This window comes from Nyctibius grandis, chromosome 1, assembly GCF_013368605.1.
Source record: "Nyctibius grandis isolate bNycGra1 chromosome 1, bNycGra1.pri, whole genome shotgun sequence".
NCBI classification, from domain to species: domain Eukaryota; kingdom Metazoa; phylum Chordata; class Aves; order Nyctibiiformes; family Nyctibiidae; genus Nyctibius; species Nyctibius grandis.
In genome coordinates this window covers 28,998,835-29,018,042 of record NC_090658.1, presented here as the reverse complement: position 1 = coordinate 29,018,042, position 19,208 = coordinate 28,998,835, and the positions used below count along the sequence as shown (strand labels likewise).

Genomic DNA, 19,208 nt, shown 5'->3' with positions numbered 1-19,208 from the left:
AACAGTTGTGTGCTTTGCAAATTTGTTTCATTCTCTAACAAGTAACAAATCTAGAAAGTCCCTATCAAGACTGCCATCAGTTGTATTGTCCTCTTGTCATTAATATCAGGATGCCCATCAAATATTGGCCGATCAGGTCTTCATTATTCACCTTGCTATTTCCCAGCTATAGTTTTCAGTAACAATTCTATGCAGTTTAATCTCAAACTAGTGTGAGTGTATCTTTCCCTTTACAAATACTGAGAATTGTTTGTATAATGGAATTTTAAAAATAAAAATGTGAAAAATAACCACTAGATTGATACAAAGGAAACCAAAATACAAATAAATACAGCTAAGACTTTAGTGCCCACTTTGAAACTGTTGGTTTTGAATTGTGCAAGATTGATGAATCTGCAGATGAATATGGTGTAATTTTGCTGAGCTCTGACCAGTCTTTGATGCATGTCCCAACGGAATTAATTTATGAATGAAAGATTCATATTCAAAAGTCAAAGTGACAAAGTAAGGAGAAGGATCATTTTTCATGAAGTCTGCTAACGCTCTGCTCTGGAGAGCAATATCTCAAATTATCCCAGCTGAATACTTGTTGGATCCACGGTCTTCAATGGAAAATATTTCTCCAGTTTTTACCTCCTGTAAACACTTAGCTGCTTCTAAAATTTCCGAGAAAGCTAAGACAAACTAAAACAAGCGGGAAGTAACATGACAAGTTCTTAAGACTTTTTTATCTAGTTTGGAGCCATGTTTCTTACAGATGAGAGAGAATAAGTAATTTTCCTTTGAATGCTTTGTTTCAGGCACAGTGCTGAAGATTTGTGATTTTATCCTTCTTATTCTGTTTTTTTTTTAAATGCCAGCTTCTGAAATTATACGATTATGCATACATTTCTATTAATTTAAGAGGACATTTCTAGCAGTTAAGAGCCTGTAAATGCAAACTGTAAAGGAACAAAGTGAAAAGTCAAATAGAAAGCATTCAAACTTCTAATTTTTTTTTTAACTTGGATAGTTTGGTGAAGCACCGTTCATGAATCTTAACTTTTTGGTTGCCAAAACTATAATCAGCAGCAGCATGGCAGTTACGGGTGCTGAAAGTCCCTAGAAAAGTCATGTCCAGTGTTTAGCCACTTGACTTCCATCCCAAATGGCAGTGATCCAAATGGGGTAAAGAGACAGAAGAGATAGATGACATCTAACAGCACCGACTGTGTAAGCATCCAATAATCTGTTGGGTGTTACAGCAGACACCATTGTACTCTTTGACGGATGTTCTCCTCCAAGACTGATGACAATGATTTATTAACTTATCTGTGGGCTTTCCTAACTGGAATGAAGGACACAAGTAGTTTTATTTTAATTTTTAAATGAAATGTCAAAGGATGGCATTTGTACAGCTGGTCGCACTTTCAAAACCCAATATTCTGCAATTCCTGTTCAATGAGAGTTTGCCATACAGAAAAACTGCAGGATCTGGTAAAAAATTAAGAGTTTTCAACTACACTGCTTTCTAACAGCAATATTTTCAGTCATGCCAAAGCAGAGATATTTGGAGTACTAACTGTAAAAATACAATTCCAGCGGAACTCCGTATTATCACGCAATGATTTTACACTGCTGGAAATTTTCATGTTCACTTCAATAAGAAAGACCTACTTAATGAAAAAAGTAATCCAGAAAATACTACATTTCTTTATTCCATTTTTTTCCACCTCGAATCGAGGTTTTGTTCCTCCACAGAAGAAATAAGGGCACGAACAGACAAAATTAATAGTAATAAATTGTCAAATGATACTCAGTCAAGAACTGGATTATAGAGTTGAACCAACTATTGATCAGTAAGTCTGATGTCTGTAGTAAGCAAATTAGTGGAAATGATAAGAGCAGAATTAGGGAGCACATGGATAAGTATGATAGATGAGGGAAGATTCAAAGTGGCCCTTACAAAGAGAGGACTGTTTGCTCACAAAGCTATTGAAGTTCTTTGAGGGGGTCACCAAGGCCGCACATAGGGAAGATCTGGTTTATATAATTATTTGGATTTTGGAAAGTATTTAGAGGAAACAAACAGCCACAGGGTAAGAGAGGATGTCCCTCCATGAATCAAAAAACTGGCTCAACAATAAAAACAGTAGGTAACTGGCTACTTCCCACAGTGACCGGTGGCTATCAGTGCAGGTCTGCAGAGATCTGTTCAGGGCGTACGCTGTTCAGCATCATCGCAGACAGTTGGTAATGGGCACTGGGCAGTGAAGCTACCAGGTTTTTTTTGATGGTATTTTGTTAGTCAGGGTAGTAGAAGCTTTCTGACTAGAAAGACTTACAAGAAGGTCCTTACAAAATTTAGTGACCGGTCAATAAAATAACAAATGATGCGTAACACAGAAATCTAAAGGACTTTAAGTAAGATCCTGGAATTAAGATAGATATCTCAGTGAAAACATACTTGATGGTTAATTTAGCTGTCAAAGAAAACAAAATGTTAAGCATTATTAGGAAAGGAACGGTGCACATAACTGTGTACATCATCCACGGTTTTTCATAAATACAATAATACGTGTTTTTTCTGCTTGAATACTAGTTAGTTCTTGGCCCCACCAAGGGGGGCTAAATGTGGATACTAAATGTATTTATGGCTTCAAAGGGAGATTGGGTAAGTTCACAAAAGAGAAACATTAACATAAATGTATAAAATAAAATGTATTGTCACTCTAACATACTATAAAAAGATCTGATTTTTTTTTTCTTTTTGGGCAGAGCAATTGATGGAAAAATTAGCTCTAGGAAGAATAGAGTAGTTTTGACAAAATAACTTTTTAACTAGAAATTCATTGAAGTCAATGTTAATGATAACAGAGTCCCAAAGATTCTCTAGAATGTTTTGTCCCTTGTACACTTTTAATTGCCTTGTTCTGTGAAAATGTTGCCAGGTAAATACAATAGTGTTTTTTTCATATTTCAAATATGATGAGCCATAGTTGGAGATGTCTTATTATAGGAAAAAAAAAGTCTGGTAAATTATATGATTTGGTAAGGAATACTGGGGAAAATAAGACTTTCTCCCCAATGTTTTCTGTGTCTTAAATCAGAACTTAAATACTTAAGAAAATGTGTTAAATATTAACTTCAATGTTGTAAAAGTGATTACTGCATACATATTTTTCTCTGCAGGAGGGTTGCCAGTGTGTTCTTATTTGAAAATGAACATTTCTTGCCGGCAAATCTAATGCGTGAAATTCATTCACAGCATTAAAACATACCTGTTTTCCATACATTTTGTTTTAAAATGTCTCCTGTAATCTCAACCCATGACATGTGATCAGCTCCCATTATCAAATAAAATCATTTATACAGCATTAAAATTCATACCATGAGACCCACCTTTTCTGCTAACAATTCTCTGATCTTGCTTGCCTGGAGACGAAATTTCATTAACTGTGACTCCAGAGTTAAACATCTTTCCTTCCAGTTTACAGTACCTTCTGGCTCTGAAAGTTCAGCCATATTTATGCTGGAAAAAGAAAGGGAAAAAATCCCCACATCAAACTGAGCCTATATTTAATGTCTGACTTTTTTTAAATATACTTACTAACTTATTTTATATAAATTGCAACAATGCCCCCAAATTTTGTACGTGTACAGCTTCATAAAACTTAGCAAAAGAACACTAGTCTACAAAGGCCCTTATCATAACTGGGAGATTCCTGAAATCTGTGTTGATAATATTTAGGTTTATCATAGTTTAATTTCTTCAATTATTTTGGGGCTGCAATATGTTTTCCTTGATAAGCAGAGACCCATTACGCATTTTAATCTTCAGTTACTGTATATATCCTTTCTTACATAGAAGAGGCTTGTAAAGAACTGACCTTTTGCTAAGAAAATGCCTTATGTTGGTGTAACTACTTCTGAGTTAGTAGCACGTTTGGTTTTATACAAGTTTAATGCTTGGCAGATGATTCTTTAAAGAGTGTTTTAAAATTCATACGCTTAATCAAATTGCCTTTAAAATTTAATATCCTTAATGAGATGCAAGGGGGAGTTTATGGTTCCAAATGTAAAGGCAGGTGATCAAACGGTCCCTAACGGGTCCCCCACATGAAAAACAATCCCTTTACATTAGCTGTTGCAGATCTCAGGACATCCTGACTCATGCATGTTTCAGGTTCAAATCTGTGCTTTTATCTACATTTAACTGCTCATGCCTTCTGGAAATTAAGCTTAGTGCCCTTTTGGACAAGCACTGCTGGAAAAATTATTCAGGATGAGAGCTGGCTCATCATGGTTTGAGTCTGAGAAGCCAAGAAAATCATCTGTGTGTAAGCAGAAGGACTGGGCTCTGTTGTATTCCAACTATTTGTAGACAGCTTAATAGAGAGTAAGTGGATGCCTGAATGTAACCATTCAGTCCAAGAAGTTCTCTTGTGAGCCTTTGCAGGACTCTGAACATGTAGGTTTGGCTTTGAAAATAAAGCTTGAATTCCCCCTAAACATTCAGTTTATCTCCGAAATAACAAACAGTGATGAAAACACCATTCAGTGGAAGGCAGCTGAAAGATCACAACAAACAAAAAATTACCAGTCATAAGGTTATGCTGCATGTTTGTCACCTTTGTCATGGATGATGAGACACTGACAAGGAAAGGCAAGCGGCAACCATTTGCAGTGTGATGAAAGAGGCAGGCACAGGAAAATCGTGCATAATATAGATCTCTACACTGCAACTCCTGACCCAGTTAGCAAGGATTAATAAGCAAAATCTTTGAAAGGTCCCCTCCCCATGACTACTCCAGTCCTTCAGAAGCCTGGGTTCAAGCACTTCTCTTCCTTCCACTGTCAGCGAAGGCAGCCCCAGTTCCCCTCCTTCTCCAAGCTCTCATCAGCTAGAGGGGACTGACCTATGGATTTATCTTTTCCAATGTTCCTGACACCAGGAAGAAAAAAAGGAAAAGGCAAAGCATCACAGGAGAGATCAAAGTCATGAGTAGGATTCCAAGAAGTCCTTAACTTTTCTTTGATACATTAATATTTTCTAGTTCTCTTCTAAATTTTCAATGTCTCAAATTACTCTCAAGTTCATCATACTAAGCAGGTGAAAAACACTCACTGTCTCAAAACTTTCTTTCCTTTCACATACCCTAATTTTTTGTTCCCTTCATTCCATATCTTGAGTTGGAAGGAAGAAGAGGATCACCACAATCACTTGTCTGAAAGTAACTGCTCCATTCTTGACTCTCTCTTCCTCTTGGTCCTGCAGGCTGTGATTCAAGCTGTTACGCCTGAGGTTACAACCATCCCTGTTCAGGAATCCACCACTCAGGAACCCCCATGGAATTGCTGGGATTTAAGCATGTTATTAAAATAGTTTCCTGAGCTGATCCTACAACACCCAAATTCCAAACTTCAAGCACACAATCATTTCAACTGCAAGCCTTCTGGGTGACTGGTGTCTTTTCCCATTTCCCCCCTTCTTTTAAGCTTGGCAGAAAACTCCCTGGACTGTCAGGGAACCAGGTTGCTCACTGTTGTCCTGTCCCTAATCCTCACTCCTCTCTTCTTGTGCAGAGTTCCCACGTTCAAGGGGGGAAGGTGGCACCTCCAAGCAGCAGCTTCTCCTACTTTACAGAAGAAGCAGAAGTTTCAGCTGCAGATTGATTTGGACAGCCTGGATTCTGCTCTCCTAAGCAACGAGGAATGACAACTTCCTATTAGACTGTCTGTTTAGTATTTTTCATAATGTTTTTCCTTTTTGACTAATTACAGCTACATAAGACAGAGACGAACTCAGCCAACATCTGGTTAACAGTAGGACATTTCAGTGTTTGTGGTAGTGAAAACAAACGGATCAAGTAGTGAAAGAATTTTTGCTTTTTCGTAGGGCGCAATATTACAGGGTGGAGTTAAAAATGTTTTGTCTTTCAACAGACAAAACATTTGAGTAGCTGAATTTCTGGCAGTGAACAATGCGTTCAGCCAAGTAGTTTCTCAATGTCCAAGCTAATTAATATTCCACTGTATAAACATTACAGATAAAAAGTTTGAAAATAACTCTTTTTATTGTGGGATGCTTGTTGGAGATTATTATAATTTACTTCATATTTTCCAACAAGCCAATGGGTTCTGGAAATATTTACAGGCACATAATACACTGTTTACAATTGCGGAGTGAATGATCTTACTTTGAATCAATGACTTCCTGTTTCTTGTTTGATTCCCCATGGGAGGAAAAAAATGAGTTCATCTCTCTTGGCTTAATAGAGTCCTCTGAATCAGCAGTTGAACCTACACAGAGTCCTCCCCTTCTTCCTGCTCCAGTTCCCACCGCAAAGCCCTCCGTTCTCCCTGACTCTTTAAAAATAAAATCTTTTGAAAAGTAAACTAAAAAAACGCACATTAGAGCGGTAAGTTCTAATTATGTCATCAAAAATTAATTGAGACAAGTTTGACAAGTCTGGAAAGATTAAATCCGTCTTTTTCATTTTTTAAGTTTATAAACCTCTTCATAGGCTTCAAGAAGTCAGAATGTCACATTCTCCCCAAAGGGGCTGATAATTTCCTCTTCTTTGCCGTCTGCTTAGAAATTATCAAAATACATTTCAGGGCGAAGGAGGGAACAATGTTCTAGCTTTTTGAAACACGTTAAAAATTTACATACTCCTTATTGCACTGTCAGTGTTTTCCTCTGTTCTTAACAAAACACGGTGTTTAACTAAACACTTCATGTTCTGTCCATATGTTCTGTATGTCCTTTCTCTGCTGGAGAAAGCCTGGTAAGTCCTTCTGTTTCAATAGGAGTGGGCTTGCCCAGTATATGGTGGGTTCCCTACACCATCCTAAAATGTCCACCAGCCCAAATGCATTTGGACCATACCTCTCAAATTTCAGGCCCCTTTCTTCCACCCTTTTCACCCAAAGTCATCACTTTCAAATATTTTTGGAGCCATAAAGGCTGGACTGGAGAAAGGAAATGATGAGACACAAAGTGGACCTGTTTGGGAATCAAGGAAGTAATTCTCAGGTTTGTTGCTGGCCAGTGCCCTTACTCATGTCAAAACACTGGTGACTTTATTTTCCGTTTGACTCATTTTGCATAATTCTGTGCTCAAACTGTAGCCTAAGCTATTTAAAACTTCCTTCAACATCTGATTTACAAATGGTTTTTCAGCTGCTTCCTAGATGTTGATGAGGCTGTTCCTGTGAAGCAGCACGTCATCCAGGGCTCTCCCACTCCCGCACCGGGTGCAGACCCCCGACAGCCCTCCTAATTTCAGGGGCCAGGCTGCCCCCTCCCAGCTCATTACTGAGCCACTGCCCGCCTGGCTGCCCGGGGAAATGGCAGCAAACAGCGTTAAAGTACGGGTTATTTTACGTCCTTTTCCCGATGACAGCAGTTTTAAAGGTCGCAGTGTGACATCACACCAGGTACTCATGTTTAATTTTTATGTGAAATTCTGAAAGCTGTCGGTGTACATATTTTAAAAAGAACTTAATTTTCCATGTTTGTTTGGAAGTTGTTCTCTTCGCGCCTTCCGTTCTGGGGGGACAGCAGGGAGACGGCAATGGCACTGCCAACAGGACGAGAGGAGCCTGGGCCTCAAGGGACCTCAGGCGACCTGAGGTCTCCGGCCGTGGGGACACCGCTTGACGCACGCCCGGGGTACCGCAGCCAGTGACACCACCGTGACCTAACACAACGTCACCCTCCACCGTGACGGCGCCGCGTGACGCTATCCGACGCCCGACGGAGCCGGCATCGCGTCGGCTGTCCCGCCGTGCCCCGCCGCCGGGGAGCGACACCCCGCGGCGGCGCACCCGGAGCCGCCCCGCCGGGGGAGAGCCGGGGGCCAGCCCGGGCGCTGCCGCCCGCCCGTCGCGGCCCCGCTCGCAAAGGGAGGGAAGGGGGCAAGGAAAGGGAGGTCAAACCTGGCCGGCCGTGGCTCGCCGCGCTGCCGCGCCGGGCGCCGTCCGGGCTGTGGGCGCTGCGGGGCCGCGGCTGCCCGCGCCCCTCGGCGCCCGCCCCACCATCCCCGCGGCGAGCGGCACGGGCGCCTGAGCGACGGCCGCGACGGCCACTGAGGAGCGGGGGGCCGCCCCCGGTGGGGCGCCCGGGCGGGGCCTGCGTGGCTCGGCGGCGGCGGGAGCCGTTCGGCGCCGGGGGGCCCTTCTCGGGACGCGGGCGAGCGGCACGGCCCGGGTTGTCCCGGCCTCGATGTCCCGCCGGCGGGGTGGGCTCCCGGCGCCTCTGCCCCGCCGCTCCTTCCTCAGACGGCCTCTGGTTGCGGGCCCCCGCGTCACCGGCGTGCTCTGGGCCCGACGGGGTGCCGGGGAGGGAGAGCCGGGTCGGAGGGCGGATGGAGGCTGGCTGGAGCCGCCCTCCCGAAGCACGGCACGGCGTGCTCTGTGCGGGGAAGGGTGTCGGGAGCCCGGCGGCTCTCCAGTACGGAGGGGATCCGAGTGTGTGCAGCTCGGGCTCGGCCACACGCCAGCCTCTGCCTCCCTCCGCTCCCCTCGTCGGGAGGGGGCATGCCTTTACCCCCTCACCGTCCTAGGGTTTGAAGTTCCTTTGTGAATTAGGAATTCTTCCTCTGACTTTGTGTGTATTTCTGAAGGGGAGACTGCGTTAGGAAGATGCATACACTGGTCCTGAAGTTCGTCAGCTCCAACGTTGGAGCTTACAGTGACTTAAATTTCACCTTTTGTGGAAGGTCATTTGTCAAGTGTAAACCCGAGGGTTGGAACCATGCAGTCACCGAGGCAGTGATGGGGATATTATGGGATGAAGGGGTCTTGCAGAGGTGCCACGTCCAATAGGTAACGACACGCTTTGCATTTTAGCATTAGCTGGGGTGAAGGAGCAGGTGCACGTGCTGGTGAGTCATGTTGGCAGCAGCTCTGCATCCCCTCCGGCTCAAAAGAGCTGCGAGTACAGCTCAGGTAACCAGCCATCTCCGTCTCTTCTGAAAGACTGCCTGAAGTATTAAAAACTCTTTGGAAAAAGTAATTAGGATGTTGCTTGGCTGACACATAGAGGGATCTTCCTTATATACACATTAATTCGGACTGAGACTTGGGGATTGTGTTTTGTTTGGATTATGATTTGGAGAGGCAAATGTTTTACAGATTCTTCTGGTGCATAAACACTGCACTTTACCCTTCTGGGGTTTATTTCTAACATAGGTGTGCAGAGTAATACTGTGTAAACTGCTCTTTCACAATCATCTGTGAGTCAGTGAAAGTGCAATTTTTCTTTCTGTTTGCAAAAAAAGAAGTTTTAAAAGCTCAAATACTCCCCAGCTGGTTATACAGACAATTTCATTTTTTCCTATTCAGTTCAGTAGAGCCTCCAATTTTCCACTCACTTGCAGTGACCTTCAAGTATCCAAACAACTTGACTGAAACTGCTTCATTTGCTAGTACTTTCCTAAGTGCCTCATGTATTTTTTAAACACTCATCACTGAAAAATGTATTAAAACCACAATTGCTGATATAGCAAGAAGTGAATTATTTTCCACCTGATACCTCCTGTCTAGAGTGTTCAAGCTACGTGAAAAAGAAATTAACTGAAAAATTTTTTAGATTAAAAGATTTCGCCAAAAGAACAAAAATCATCATTCGATTCCTAACAGATGCCATACAAAATGATTTAGCATTGGTGTTTAATGAAAACTTTGGCCGCACCATTTCCTTGAGTAGTGACACGTTCTCTCTAAATACACCCAAGGTTGCAGAGAGCGTTTGAATTGAGAGCGCGGTGAGCGAAGGAGAAGCAAAGGCTCCGCGAAGGCACGGGTAGACCGCAAGAGGGAGAGCAAAGCCTGCTCGCTGAGTGTTTCTTTCCGTTTGTTTTGTGGATTGACATTTTCTTTGGCCTCAGATAATAAAAATGCCCTGCAGTCACACAGCTCTCAAGACTGATATATAAAAAGGCATGAAAAAAATACTCTGGAAGAAGGAATAGGGATATTCAGGATTTTCTCTGAACTGCCCTTACCTGTAAAGTATGTAGAGGTGGCCAGAATCTGTGTTCAGTTACTGAAGGGAATAAAATTACCACTAGAACAACTGGGACACATAGAAAAAAATACAACTTTGTTTTGTAATTAGAATGCAAGGGGGAAAGCCATAAATCTTACAGGCAAAGACATAGAAAACTATTGTACACATAAGCACTGTCTCAGGAAGAGAGTCGTTTCTCCTTGCTGTTGTCCTGATGGAAGTTATATACAAGCAGTAATAAATCCAAGGTGGAGTCTTGCAAATACATGCAAAAAAGTGGTACACAGCATGCTGTAGAAGCAAACTGCAAGACCAGGTATTTGTACCTTGGAATGATCACCTGTTAGCTGGCTCACTACAGAAGTAAACCAAAGTCAAAACACCCGTTAAATATTTGCCTCTCTAACGTGGACTCTAAATATTAGCCTCTAGGTGTGTCTCTCTGTTTAGCTCACACCTGGGGCTCAACAATAACCAGTTGGTCTATCACCCAAGATCCCTCCCCAGCTAAGAAAGGGAATTGGAAAAAGGAGGAAGACTTGTGGGTTGAAATTTAAACAGATTTAATAATATAAGAAAAACAACATCAATATTAACACAAAAGATACAAAGTTATACTCAGCCCACAGAGTGGTAGCAAGTCTCCATACGTCACAACTATCAAGAAGCAAGCAGAACAAAAGAGCACCCCTCAAGCTTTCCCATTTATAGTGAACATGACATTAATGTTATAGAATACACCTGTGGGCCAGCCTGGGTCAGCTGCCCTCGCTTTCACTCCTAACGGCCTTGATTACCATACCACAGCTGGCTACAAACTGAAACAAAATGTAACAAAAAATTGATTCTATAAGTTTTATCCCTGCAACACCAGGACAATGTGGACTGAAGATGTGCATGTTGTGTGGGTTTTACTGTCTGTAATTGACTTTAATGCAAGAAAGTAAGTTCTAAATTTCTGGTGGTGTTATTAAACAATAACCTAATTTGTTTTGAAGTATTATGAACACTGTATTGCAAAACATCTACTCTAGAGCATGGAAGCTAATCCAAAAGATGCCACTAGCTCCATTTCACATATGATCAAGTCGTTATCAAACCTGCAACTAGAAGGTAACATTTTGGGGTTTATGAGACTTTCCTGAGTACGTAGAACGTGATTCTGACATGGCTGGATTAGAACCTTACCCCCATCATGACAAACGGAGCTTGTTCTTGTCCTCTCTCACACAGATAAACATTGCAACCATTTAAGTTTAGGTATTTTAGACTGGTATGTGTGTCTACAATTGGAAAATATATTCCAGAAAACATCTTGTGATCCCAAAATCTTAGATTATAAAATGTCTTCTGTAAATTCAGTTCTATGTGGATTCTTTGAAAGGATGACATATATATTTGACGTATATATTTGACGTATATATTTTCTCTTGCACTAGAGAAAAAGTTCCCATGATGTTGTTTATACTAGTTGCAATTACAAAACTGTGATATAAATAAATAGATCATCTTCAGGTGCTGTTCAAATTAATTAAAAAGTATCTTGATCTTTCTTGACAAAAAACAGCTTTAAAGATTTTATTTACGTGGAAAAGGGGAAAGGCAGAAAGATCATTCCTGTTCAATTCATGTTATTACCATGACATGTCCTAAAATCTTGTTCTTTCAAGGCTATGGCTTGTCTTTCAGTGATAGAAAAATGGCATCTTATCTAAATAGCCTCCAGTATTTGTGCTTTGGTACCTTTGAATGGAAGAATCTACAGTTAGTTCAGTTATTATTAAAGGCATTTTCTACATAAGAAAAATACGGCTTATGAGAAGGTTCATGTCTCCCCTTTAAAAGCACAACCTCTTTTAATTGTTTGGCGCCACAGAGTGGTAAAATTCTACATTGCTCTAAATAATCAATTTCTGAGAGTTTTCAAATTATAAGCTCATCATCTCCCTCTGAAATAAACTTAAAATATAAAATATTCTACTTACTGGATATAGGTATAAAAACCCTTAGCTCAAGACTAAAATTTACAGCTCAAACATTAAAATTTCCAACAATGTGGGAAATCTGAGAGGGATTTTCACTGGTGGATGTTGATTTGCTACTTTGTTGAGAAATACAGCACTTAAAAAACCCACCTCTGATGCATTGCACAAACCTGCTGAGACATCACAGTAAAAATGGCTGTACGCGGTCAGAGCAGGGGTCCATTGAGCCTGGTATCCCGTCCCTTGACTGTCGTCCTCAGCCAGTACCCAGGGAAGTTAAGTGTCATTTCCCCAGAATACTGTCCCAGTCTCCAGTTGCTTTGTGGTTCAGGGATGTTGTGAGACAGAAGTTTTGTGTTTTGATACTTTTGCTGTTTTTCTTTTTCTTCCATGATTTAGTCCAGCTGCTTTTGAACAAATGTAATTTTCAAGATCCAAAATGTCCTAGGATGATGAGCTCCATGGTTTAAATAATTAATTTTGTTTTGGACGTGCCATCTGCTTGTTTCATTTGCTTCCCCTTAATTTTTGTAGAGACAGTGAAAAAATATTTTAGACATTTCTGTCATATTCAATTTCAGTAGTTTCTCTCTGAGAGTGAAGCTACCTACTCTCTTTGATGGCTTCACAGAGACGCCCCTCTCTGCCTTTGGCCATCCTTCTTGCCCTACCTACCTCACAGCTTTGGCAGTCCTACTGTATTCTTTTTATGTAGGGATGAACACTGCACATGGCATTCAAGGTGCAGGTGTATTTATCCAGCGACATAGTGATGCTTTCTGGTTTGTTTTTTATTCTTTCCCTAGCAATTTCTAACACTGCAATTGTTTGGTCTCTGCAAGATCTCTGGCTTTAGGCACAGAGCAGAGCATAGCAGAGCCACAACACCAGTAATTCCAGGGTCTGTTTCTCCTTACCAGCAGAACAGAAATTATGAGAACAGAGTGACTTAGCTTCTCAAGGGTAGTTAAGCCTAATAACCCACGCCTGGTGAGATGCTAAGAGGTGGTATGTGAGCTAGTTCTAAATCAGTTATTTTGGATACTGGAAAATTCATGCTCTTGGAGAACAGAGCAATTGAGGTGTGTGGGTCTTGCATGCTAGTGTTTCATTTCTTGAGGTGACTTTACATTGCACTACAAAGCGTGGATTCGAGTGTTACCTGACAGCTCCCTGGCATTGATGCTTCCTCTAACTGGAAAAACTTGGGGGGAGCAAAGCTCCTTTGGAAAGCAGCAAGTTGCTGGAAAGTTATCCCTAGTGTTACAGAAAATGATCTGGAATACATAGAGCTGGGACCCTGAAAAGGTTTCCCCTGAAATTGGGGAACCTGTAGGAAGAGGATCACACTGAATGTAAAATATTCAGGTATTGAATTGAGCACAAGGAACTGGGGACTTAGCTTAGCTTGTTGGAGATTTTGCTTACACTAAATGAGGATGTGTTGTCTGATTTAGCTGGCAGGTTAAATCACGTGAGCATGCAATCTCTCTTCGAGCTGGAGCTGCATTTTAAGCAGGTCACTGCGACTCATAGCGCCCAATAAGGATGTCAGTTTCCTAGAAATGGCTGAACACAAAACAGAGGGAAAATCAACCAACCAACAGAGAAAAACTCAAATTAGTTTCCATGTGTTTGGATATGGTTAAACCTTTTCTGAATTCCTTTGGCCATTACCATGTCAGAAGTCAGAAGGTACTGTGAAACTTCAGATCCAGAAGTTTGTTGAAAGTCCTGAACAGACTCCTGGAGTCCAGCTGTTTAGATTGCCCAGACAATTACTGCTGGGTGAAAGTCAAGCGGCAAGGAATGTTTTTTGTTATATTTTCCCCCTTTTCCTTACCAAAATGATGTTGTTCTTAAACTTTAGCGGAAGCATGGCTGCTATGGTAAGCTGGTATTTTTCAATAACCGCTTTTGCAATCACCATTTTCACAAGTGCAAGATTTCCCTTTTGCCAGATACAACTCATGGACTTGGTAAAAACATCTCCATTTGGGAGCCAATTGCTTGCTAATTACATACTTGTTACTTAAGTTATACAAGACTTGGAAGAATTGTGAAAGGCACATGACATAGATGTTGAAAACGTAAATAACAAACCAGCTCTGGCCAAAAATAAAATGCTTATATACCAAAAAGGTGACCTTTTTATTTTGTTAATTATTTTACAGTTTGAGAAAATGTTGGTTTATCTTTTTGTTAAGTATTTTCCAAAGAAACCCGGCTGCCGTGGCGGCCACCGCCGCTGAGGACGATGCTCCAAGGTCGGCGCTGGGGCCGGCAGGGTCCCGCGGCGCAGTCCCGCGGCGGGCAGCGCTGCCTGCCCTTGTGCTGCGGGAGCCTCGGCGGCCGCCGGCCAACACCTGCTCGGGCTGCCCCGCCGCACCAGGGCGCTCGGTCCCGGCGTGAGGCGGCGCCGGGGCCGGCTGTAGGGGGCCGGGCCGGGGAGCGCTTCGGGTGCGGCCCCCGCGCCCTGGTTGGTGGCGGGCGGCTCCGGTCCTCTCGGGGCGGCACGTGGTGCGGGCGGGGTGGCGGAGACCGGGAAGGGAAACGGCGCCCGCGGGTGAGTCTCCCCTCGGGTAAGGGGCGGGTAGCCTCCTCCCGGCATGTCCCTTCCCCTCTGCTATCGCTCTCCGCCGCGGCCTCCATGGTGGAGGTGCCGCTGCCCCCCGCTCCCAGGCCCCGCTGCGCACCGGGCCTGCGCTGCCGCCCGCCTGCCGGAGGAGGCCCCGGCGGGTGCGGCCTGGCCCGGCCCGGGGGCCCGGCAGCACGCTGGGAGCTGCTGTGGGGCGCGGGGTTATTCGCGCCGCCTCGCTCGGTCAGGAAGAACGTGGAGCACTCGCACGGTAGCCGGGCCGGCCGCATCTCTGAGGCGCTGTGAGTCAGGGTCGTGTCTCCGTGAGGCTGCCCGAAGGGTCGCAGGGCGGCCGTGTCGTTACCCTGCCTGGGCACCGGCACGCTGGTGAGATGCTGTCGTGTGGTGCCCACTGCCTGGGGAAAAAGGCTGAGGCCTCCTGTTTTTAGAAGAAAATAAAAGAAGTTATGCTTTCTGATCACTGTCAACTGGGACTAGGTAATAGATCAGGTGATCTTATCGGTATATATAAATATGTGGAGGGAGGGTGCAAAGAAGATGGAGCCGGACTTTTTCAGTGCTGCCCAGTGCCAGGACAGGAAGCCGTGGGCACAGACTGAAAGGAACACAGGAGGGTCCCTCTGAACATCAGGAAGCACCAGATGTGGCGTGAGGGTGCCTGAGCACTGGCACAGGTTGTTCAGAGGAGGCAGTGGAGTCTCCACCCTTGGAAACATTCAAAAGCCACCTGGATATGGTCCTGGGTAACTGGCTCCAGGTGGCCCTGCTTGAGCAGGGGGTTGGACCAGATGACCTCCAGAGATCCCTTCCAGCCTTAGCTGTTCTCTGGTAACAAGCTTGTAAGTCAGTGAAACTCTAGTGCATGTTAACTTGCCGTTACCTTAAAGAAGAAAAGTAACTTGCTATCTGTTATATCCATTATAGTGAACACAGAACTGGTTGAGATGTTTTAAAGAAACAAATTTTCTTTGCTACACAGTTGTAATTTTACATTAATACAAGTTAAATGAGTTTTGAACCGTGAAACAGAGCAACAGAAGTTTTGTGGTGTAATTCCCAAGCTTCTGCATGATATTTTCAAACTCTGATCCAGGGGCATGCCACCGACTACATAACAAGTGTAGTAAAAACTCCAGTGAGACAGTTTGTCAATCATCCAGCAAATGCTGAAATCCCATTTTCTATGTCTTCCATTTTGTGCCCTGAAGTCTGGGTGAATTTTGGACAAAATGCTTGAAATAGCTGAAGTTGATAAAGAGAGCTATTATCTTAAAAGAAATTGCACAGATAATGCAATAAACATTATTTCAGGACAGTGAAAAGACCATTGTCATAGGAAGTGTTTGTAATTATGCTTTTACAAAAATGTGACCTGGATTTTTTGGTTGTGTGGGGTTTTGTTTTGAGCAGGTATCTCTTAGTCTGCTAAAATGGTTTTAAAGAAGAAGAAGGAAATTCAGGTAGATGAGTTCTTTCTTGATCATCAGCAGCTTGAAAAACTTCAGAGTAAGTGGGGTGTTTTTTTTTCCGAACTAATTTTGTGTTGTTTGTTTTTGTTAGTAGAATGCATTTGAGTAGCTACTGAAATTGATCTGTTTGTTTTTTTTTTTCTTGTTATGTTTTATGTCGGGTGGTTTTGTTTTGTGGGTTTTAGGTGTGTTTGCTCTTTTGTGGTTTGTTTTTATTTTGTAGTGACAATGACTTCTTACCTTGGCAGAGTTAAAAGAATCCTTTAGAGCACCGTGTCTTTGGATTGAAAGCTCTTTGCTTTGTTTTATCATTGGTGTGAAGGTGGCAGAAGGTCTTGCTTGTGATCCCATTTGCAGGCCTGTAATTTAGTGCTACCTGAAGCACTAGTCTTAATATATGGGATAACACTGAATTTCAAAGAATTGCAGAATGGTTGAGATTGGAAGGGATCTCTGGAGGTCATATGGAGTGTATTTTCCCAGTCTTTGTATTTTCTGTAGTTAAATTGATTTGAAGATACTGTTCAAATGCTTTTATTTTGAGGGGGGGGGGTTGTGTGATAATATGAACTTTCAGTGGTCTTTACTTAAAAAAAAAATAAAACCAAAAATGAGTAATACAAGATTTGTATACTACAGTTGCTATGAGGTGCTCCTTGCCTTCTAGTCAGTGCTGGTGAGGCCACACTTGGAATGCTGCATCCGTTTCCGGGCTCCCCTGTACAAGAGAGAAAGGGCATATTGGAGAGAGTCCAGCAAAGGGCCACTAAGATGATGAAGGGCCTGGAGCATCCCTCCAATGAGGAAAGGCTGAGAGAGCTGGGACTCTTCAGCTTGGTGAAGAGAAGGCTCAGGGGGATCATATCAGTGTGTAAAAAATGACTGAAAGGAGGGTGTAAGGAAGACGGAGCCAGGCTCTTTTCCATGCTGAAACACGAGGTTCCCTCTGAACATTAGGAAACACTTTTTTAATGTGAGGGTGACTGAGCACTGGCACAGGTTTCCCAGGGAAGTTGGGGAGTCTCCATGCTTGGATGTATTCAAAAGCCATCTGGCCATGGTCCTGTGTAGCCTCCTACAGGTGATCCTACTTAAGCGGTGGGGTTGGACCAGATGACTTCCAGAGGTCCTTTCCAACTTCAGCCATGCTGTGATTTTGCGAAACTGGTCTTCAGAGGCCTACTATTACGTTGCAGGGAAACTTGTAATTTTTTTCATTTGTTAGAAAAAAAATGGTGTTAAGGTGTTGTGAGGTGACTTAAGGAATTGTGGCACCAGTAGGTTTACTGGAACAGAAGACAAACTAAGAATTAAGCAGTGATTTCTTATTGTAAATTATGTATTGTTTATACTGCTTATTGTAATTCCTTTCTAAAAAGAGACTCTTCTTCCAAATGTAGGGTTTTCAAAGGCTGAAGAGCAAAACCTGGCATCTCTGCTTCTGCACTGCGCACAGCTGAGAAACGGCATCCAGCAGATCCAGTGTCTTAAGCAAGTAAGACTTCACTGTTGTTAGGGTGGCTTTTGGTAACTGACAGTGTGTCATGTGCACTGTTAATGGGCAAGACAATTCTAAAATAAACTCTATAATGTTTTACATTCCTGGAAACAGGTAAAAAGCAGTTGTTACTGCTGCACGTGCCTTAGGGAGAAATGTAGTTCTAGTACTTAAATTAGCAAGGGCTACAGTTATTGAAAATGATGGAAGGCAAGTGATACCAAGTTTCCTGTTTTTGGTATCAGGGGTGTTTTTGGAACATTATTCAATACCTGAAACTCAACAGGGTATGGTGAAGAGAGGGCAGTTTTGCACCATATACTTGGATGAGAGGGAGTTCTGCCTCTGTTAATGATGAGGGTATATCAGAGTTTTTGTTGATCATGTGTTCTGTTGATTATAGATTGTGCCATTGGTAAAGAAGATGGATCAGAACTCTGTGTGTGATCCCATGGTTAAAGCTTGTTTGGATATTTTGGGAGACATATATTTTTCACTGGGTACGAAGAATCCCTTGAAAAAAGTATTAGCAAGGTAAAAAAAGGAATAATAAGCCTTTTTTTTAAAATGCTCTCCTTATCTAGAAGTCAGTAGTTTGTCGTGCACTACAAATTGCTGTAGTTTAATTACTGAAAATTTGTGATACTAATATGTGAATATGTAGTGGTTTTCTTTCTTGCTTAGCTAAAAATATTAATTATAAATAATGCAATATATGACTGGATAAATAACTTCAAAGTGAAGTATTATTTTGATCTGTTTCATTACTGGAAAGACAACATAGTATATAATTAGCACTTTGAATTTTAAAATCCAGTATTCGAATAGAAATTCAAAATACTTCTGTTAAAAAAATCTCAACTTTGACAATGTAAAGAGAAGGCTGTTCAGAGGAATCATAACTAAACTGTGGTTTCTTGTGCCTATTTTTATTACAATTAAATTTTTTTGTTGCAAAATTACTGTTGTATTTCTTTAGTGAATTTATTACAGCCTTAACATTTTTAAGATCCAGTTCTTAGCTGTATTCATTTCTACATCCGAAAGCATTTGTTGTCCCACTGAGAGAAGCAGGGCTTCTATCCTGTATTTGGTTGTGTGCCAGAGCTTTATACCCCTTTGACAGGTTTTCTAGCTGCAAAATTAAAATGTGTGTGTTTATTTTAAACCAGAATGTTTTCATGCAGGAAGCAACATCTGTATTATTGGAGTTTTAGCTGACTTTGACTTTAGTCAAGTGGATATTTAACACCCCAGTGTGAGCTAACTGATCGTGCTGTTTCTTACTGTTGCAGTTCACTAAACAGTCTCCCTGAAGAGTTTATGGTGTTAGCTGTACAAAGCTTTGTATGCTGCCTTAGGGAAGAACTGAAAACCACAGACGTATATTTGTACAGAAAAGTACTGGACAACCTTGCTTCCTGTATGGAGGACTTCAGCTTAGGTACAATGACACTGAATATATTGTCTTCTGTTTTAACCTGCTTAACATTGGTTTGCATCTTAGTGTGACACCTAATAGTAGTGCTTACATCTTCATCTATGTAAAATAGATGGTACTGGCTAGTGTTCACTAGTTAAAATGTATTTTCTTTCCTCTAGGTAGAGCAAGTATTAAGAAGCTGTTTGAAGAAGGTAAAGTTATATTTATAGTAAAAGA

At 42.2% G+C, this 19,208-nt stretch overlaps 2 protein-coding genes across 2 annotated transcripts in view; one reads left to right on the top strand and one right to left on the bottom strand.

The window, feature by feature from the left end:
* Positions 1-13,912, bottom strand: part of PLEKHH2 (pleckstrin homology, MyTH4 and FERM domain containing H2) — a 62,293-nt gene extending 48,381 nt beyond the window's left edge. Inside the window, exons 1-3 of the mRNA XM_068396714.1 lie at positions 13,826-13,912; positions 7,701-8,545; positions 3,382-3,511 (exon numbers count right to left, since the gene is read on the bottom strand). Of these exons, the coding sequence (XP_068252815.1) occupies positions 3,382-3,511; positions 7,701-8,545; positions 13,826-13,912 (1,062 nt within the window). The remainder of the gene's footprint in view (positions 1-3,381; positions 3,512-7,700; positions 8,546-13,825) is intronic.
* A 2,099-nt stretch (positions 13,913-16,011) lies between these two features.
* THADA (THADA armadillo repeat containing) overlaps positions 16,012-19,208 on the top strand; it is a 169,653-nt gene continuing 166,456 nt past the window's right edge. The window contains exons 1-5 of the mRNA XM_068425082.1: positions 16,012-16,087; positions 17,451-17,545; positions 17,952-18,082; positions 18,844-18,992; positions 19,151-19,183. Coding sequence (XP_068281183.1) covers positions 16,012-16,087; positions 17,451-17,545; positions 17,952-18,082; positions 18,844-18,992; positions 19,151-19,183 — 484 coding nt within the window. The remainder of the gene's footprint in view (positions 16,088-17,450; positions 17,546-17,951; positions 18,083-18,843; positions 18,993-19,150; positions 19,184-19,208) is intronic.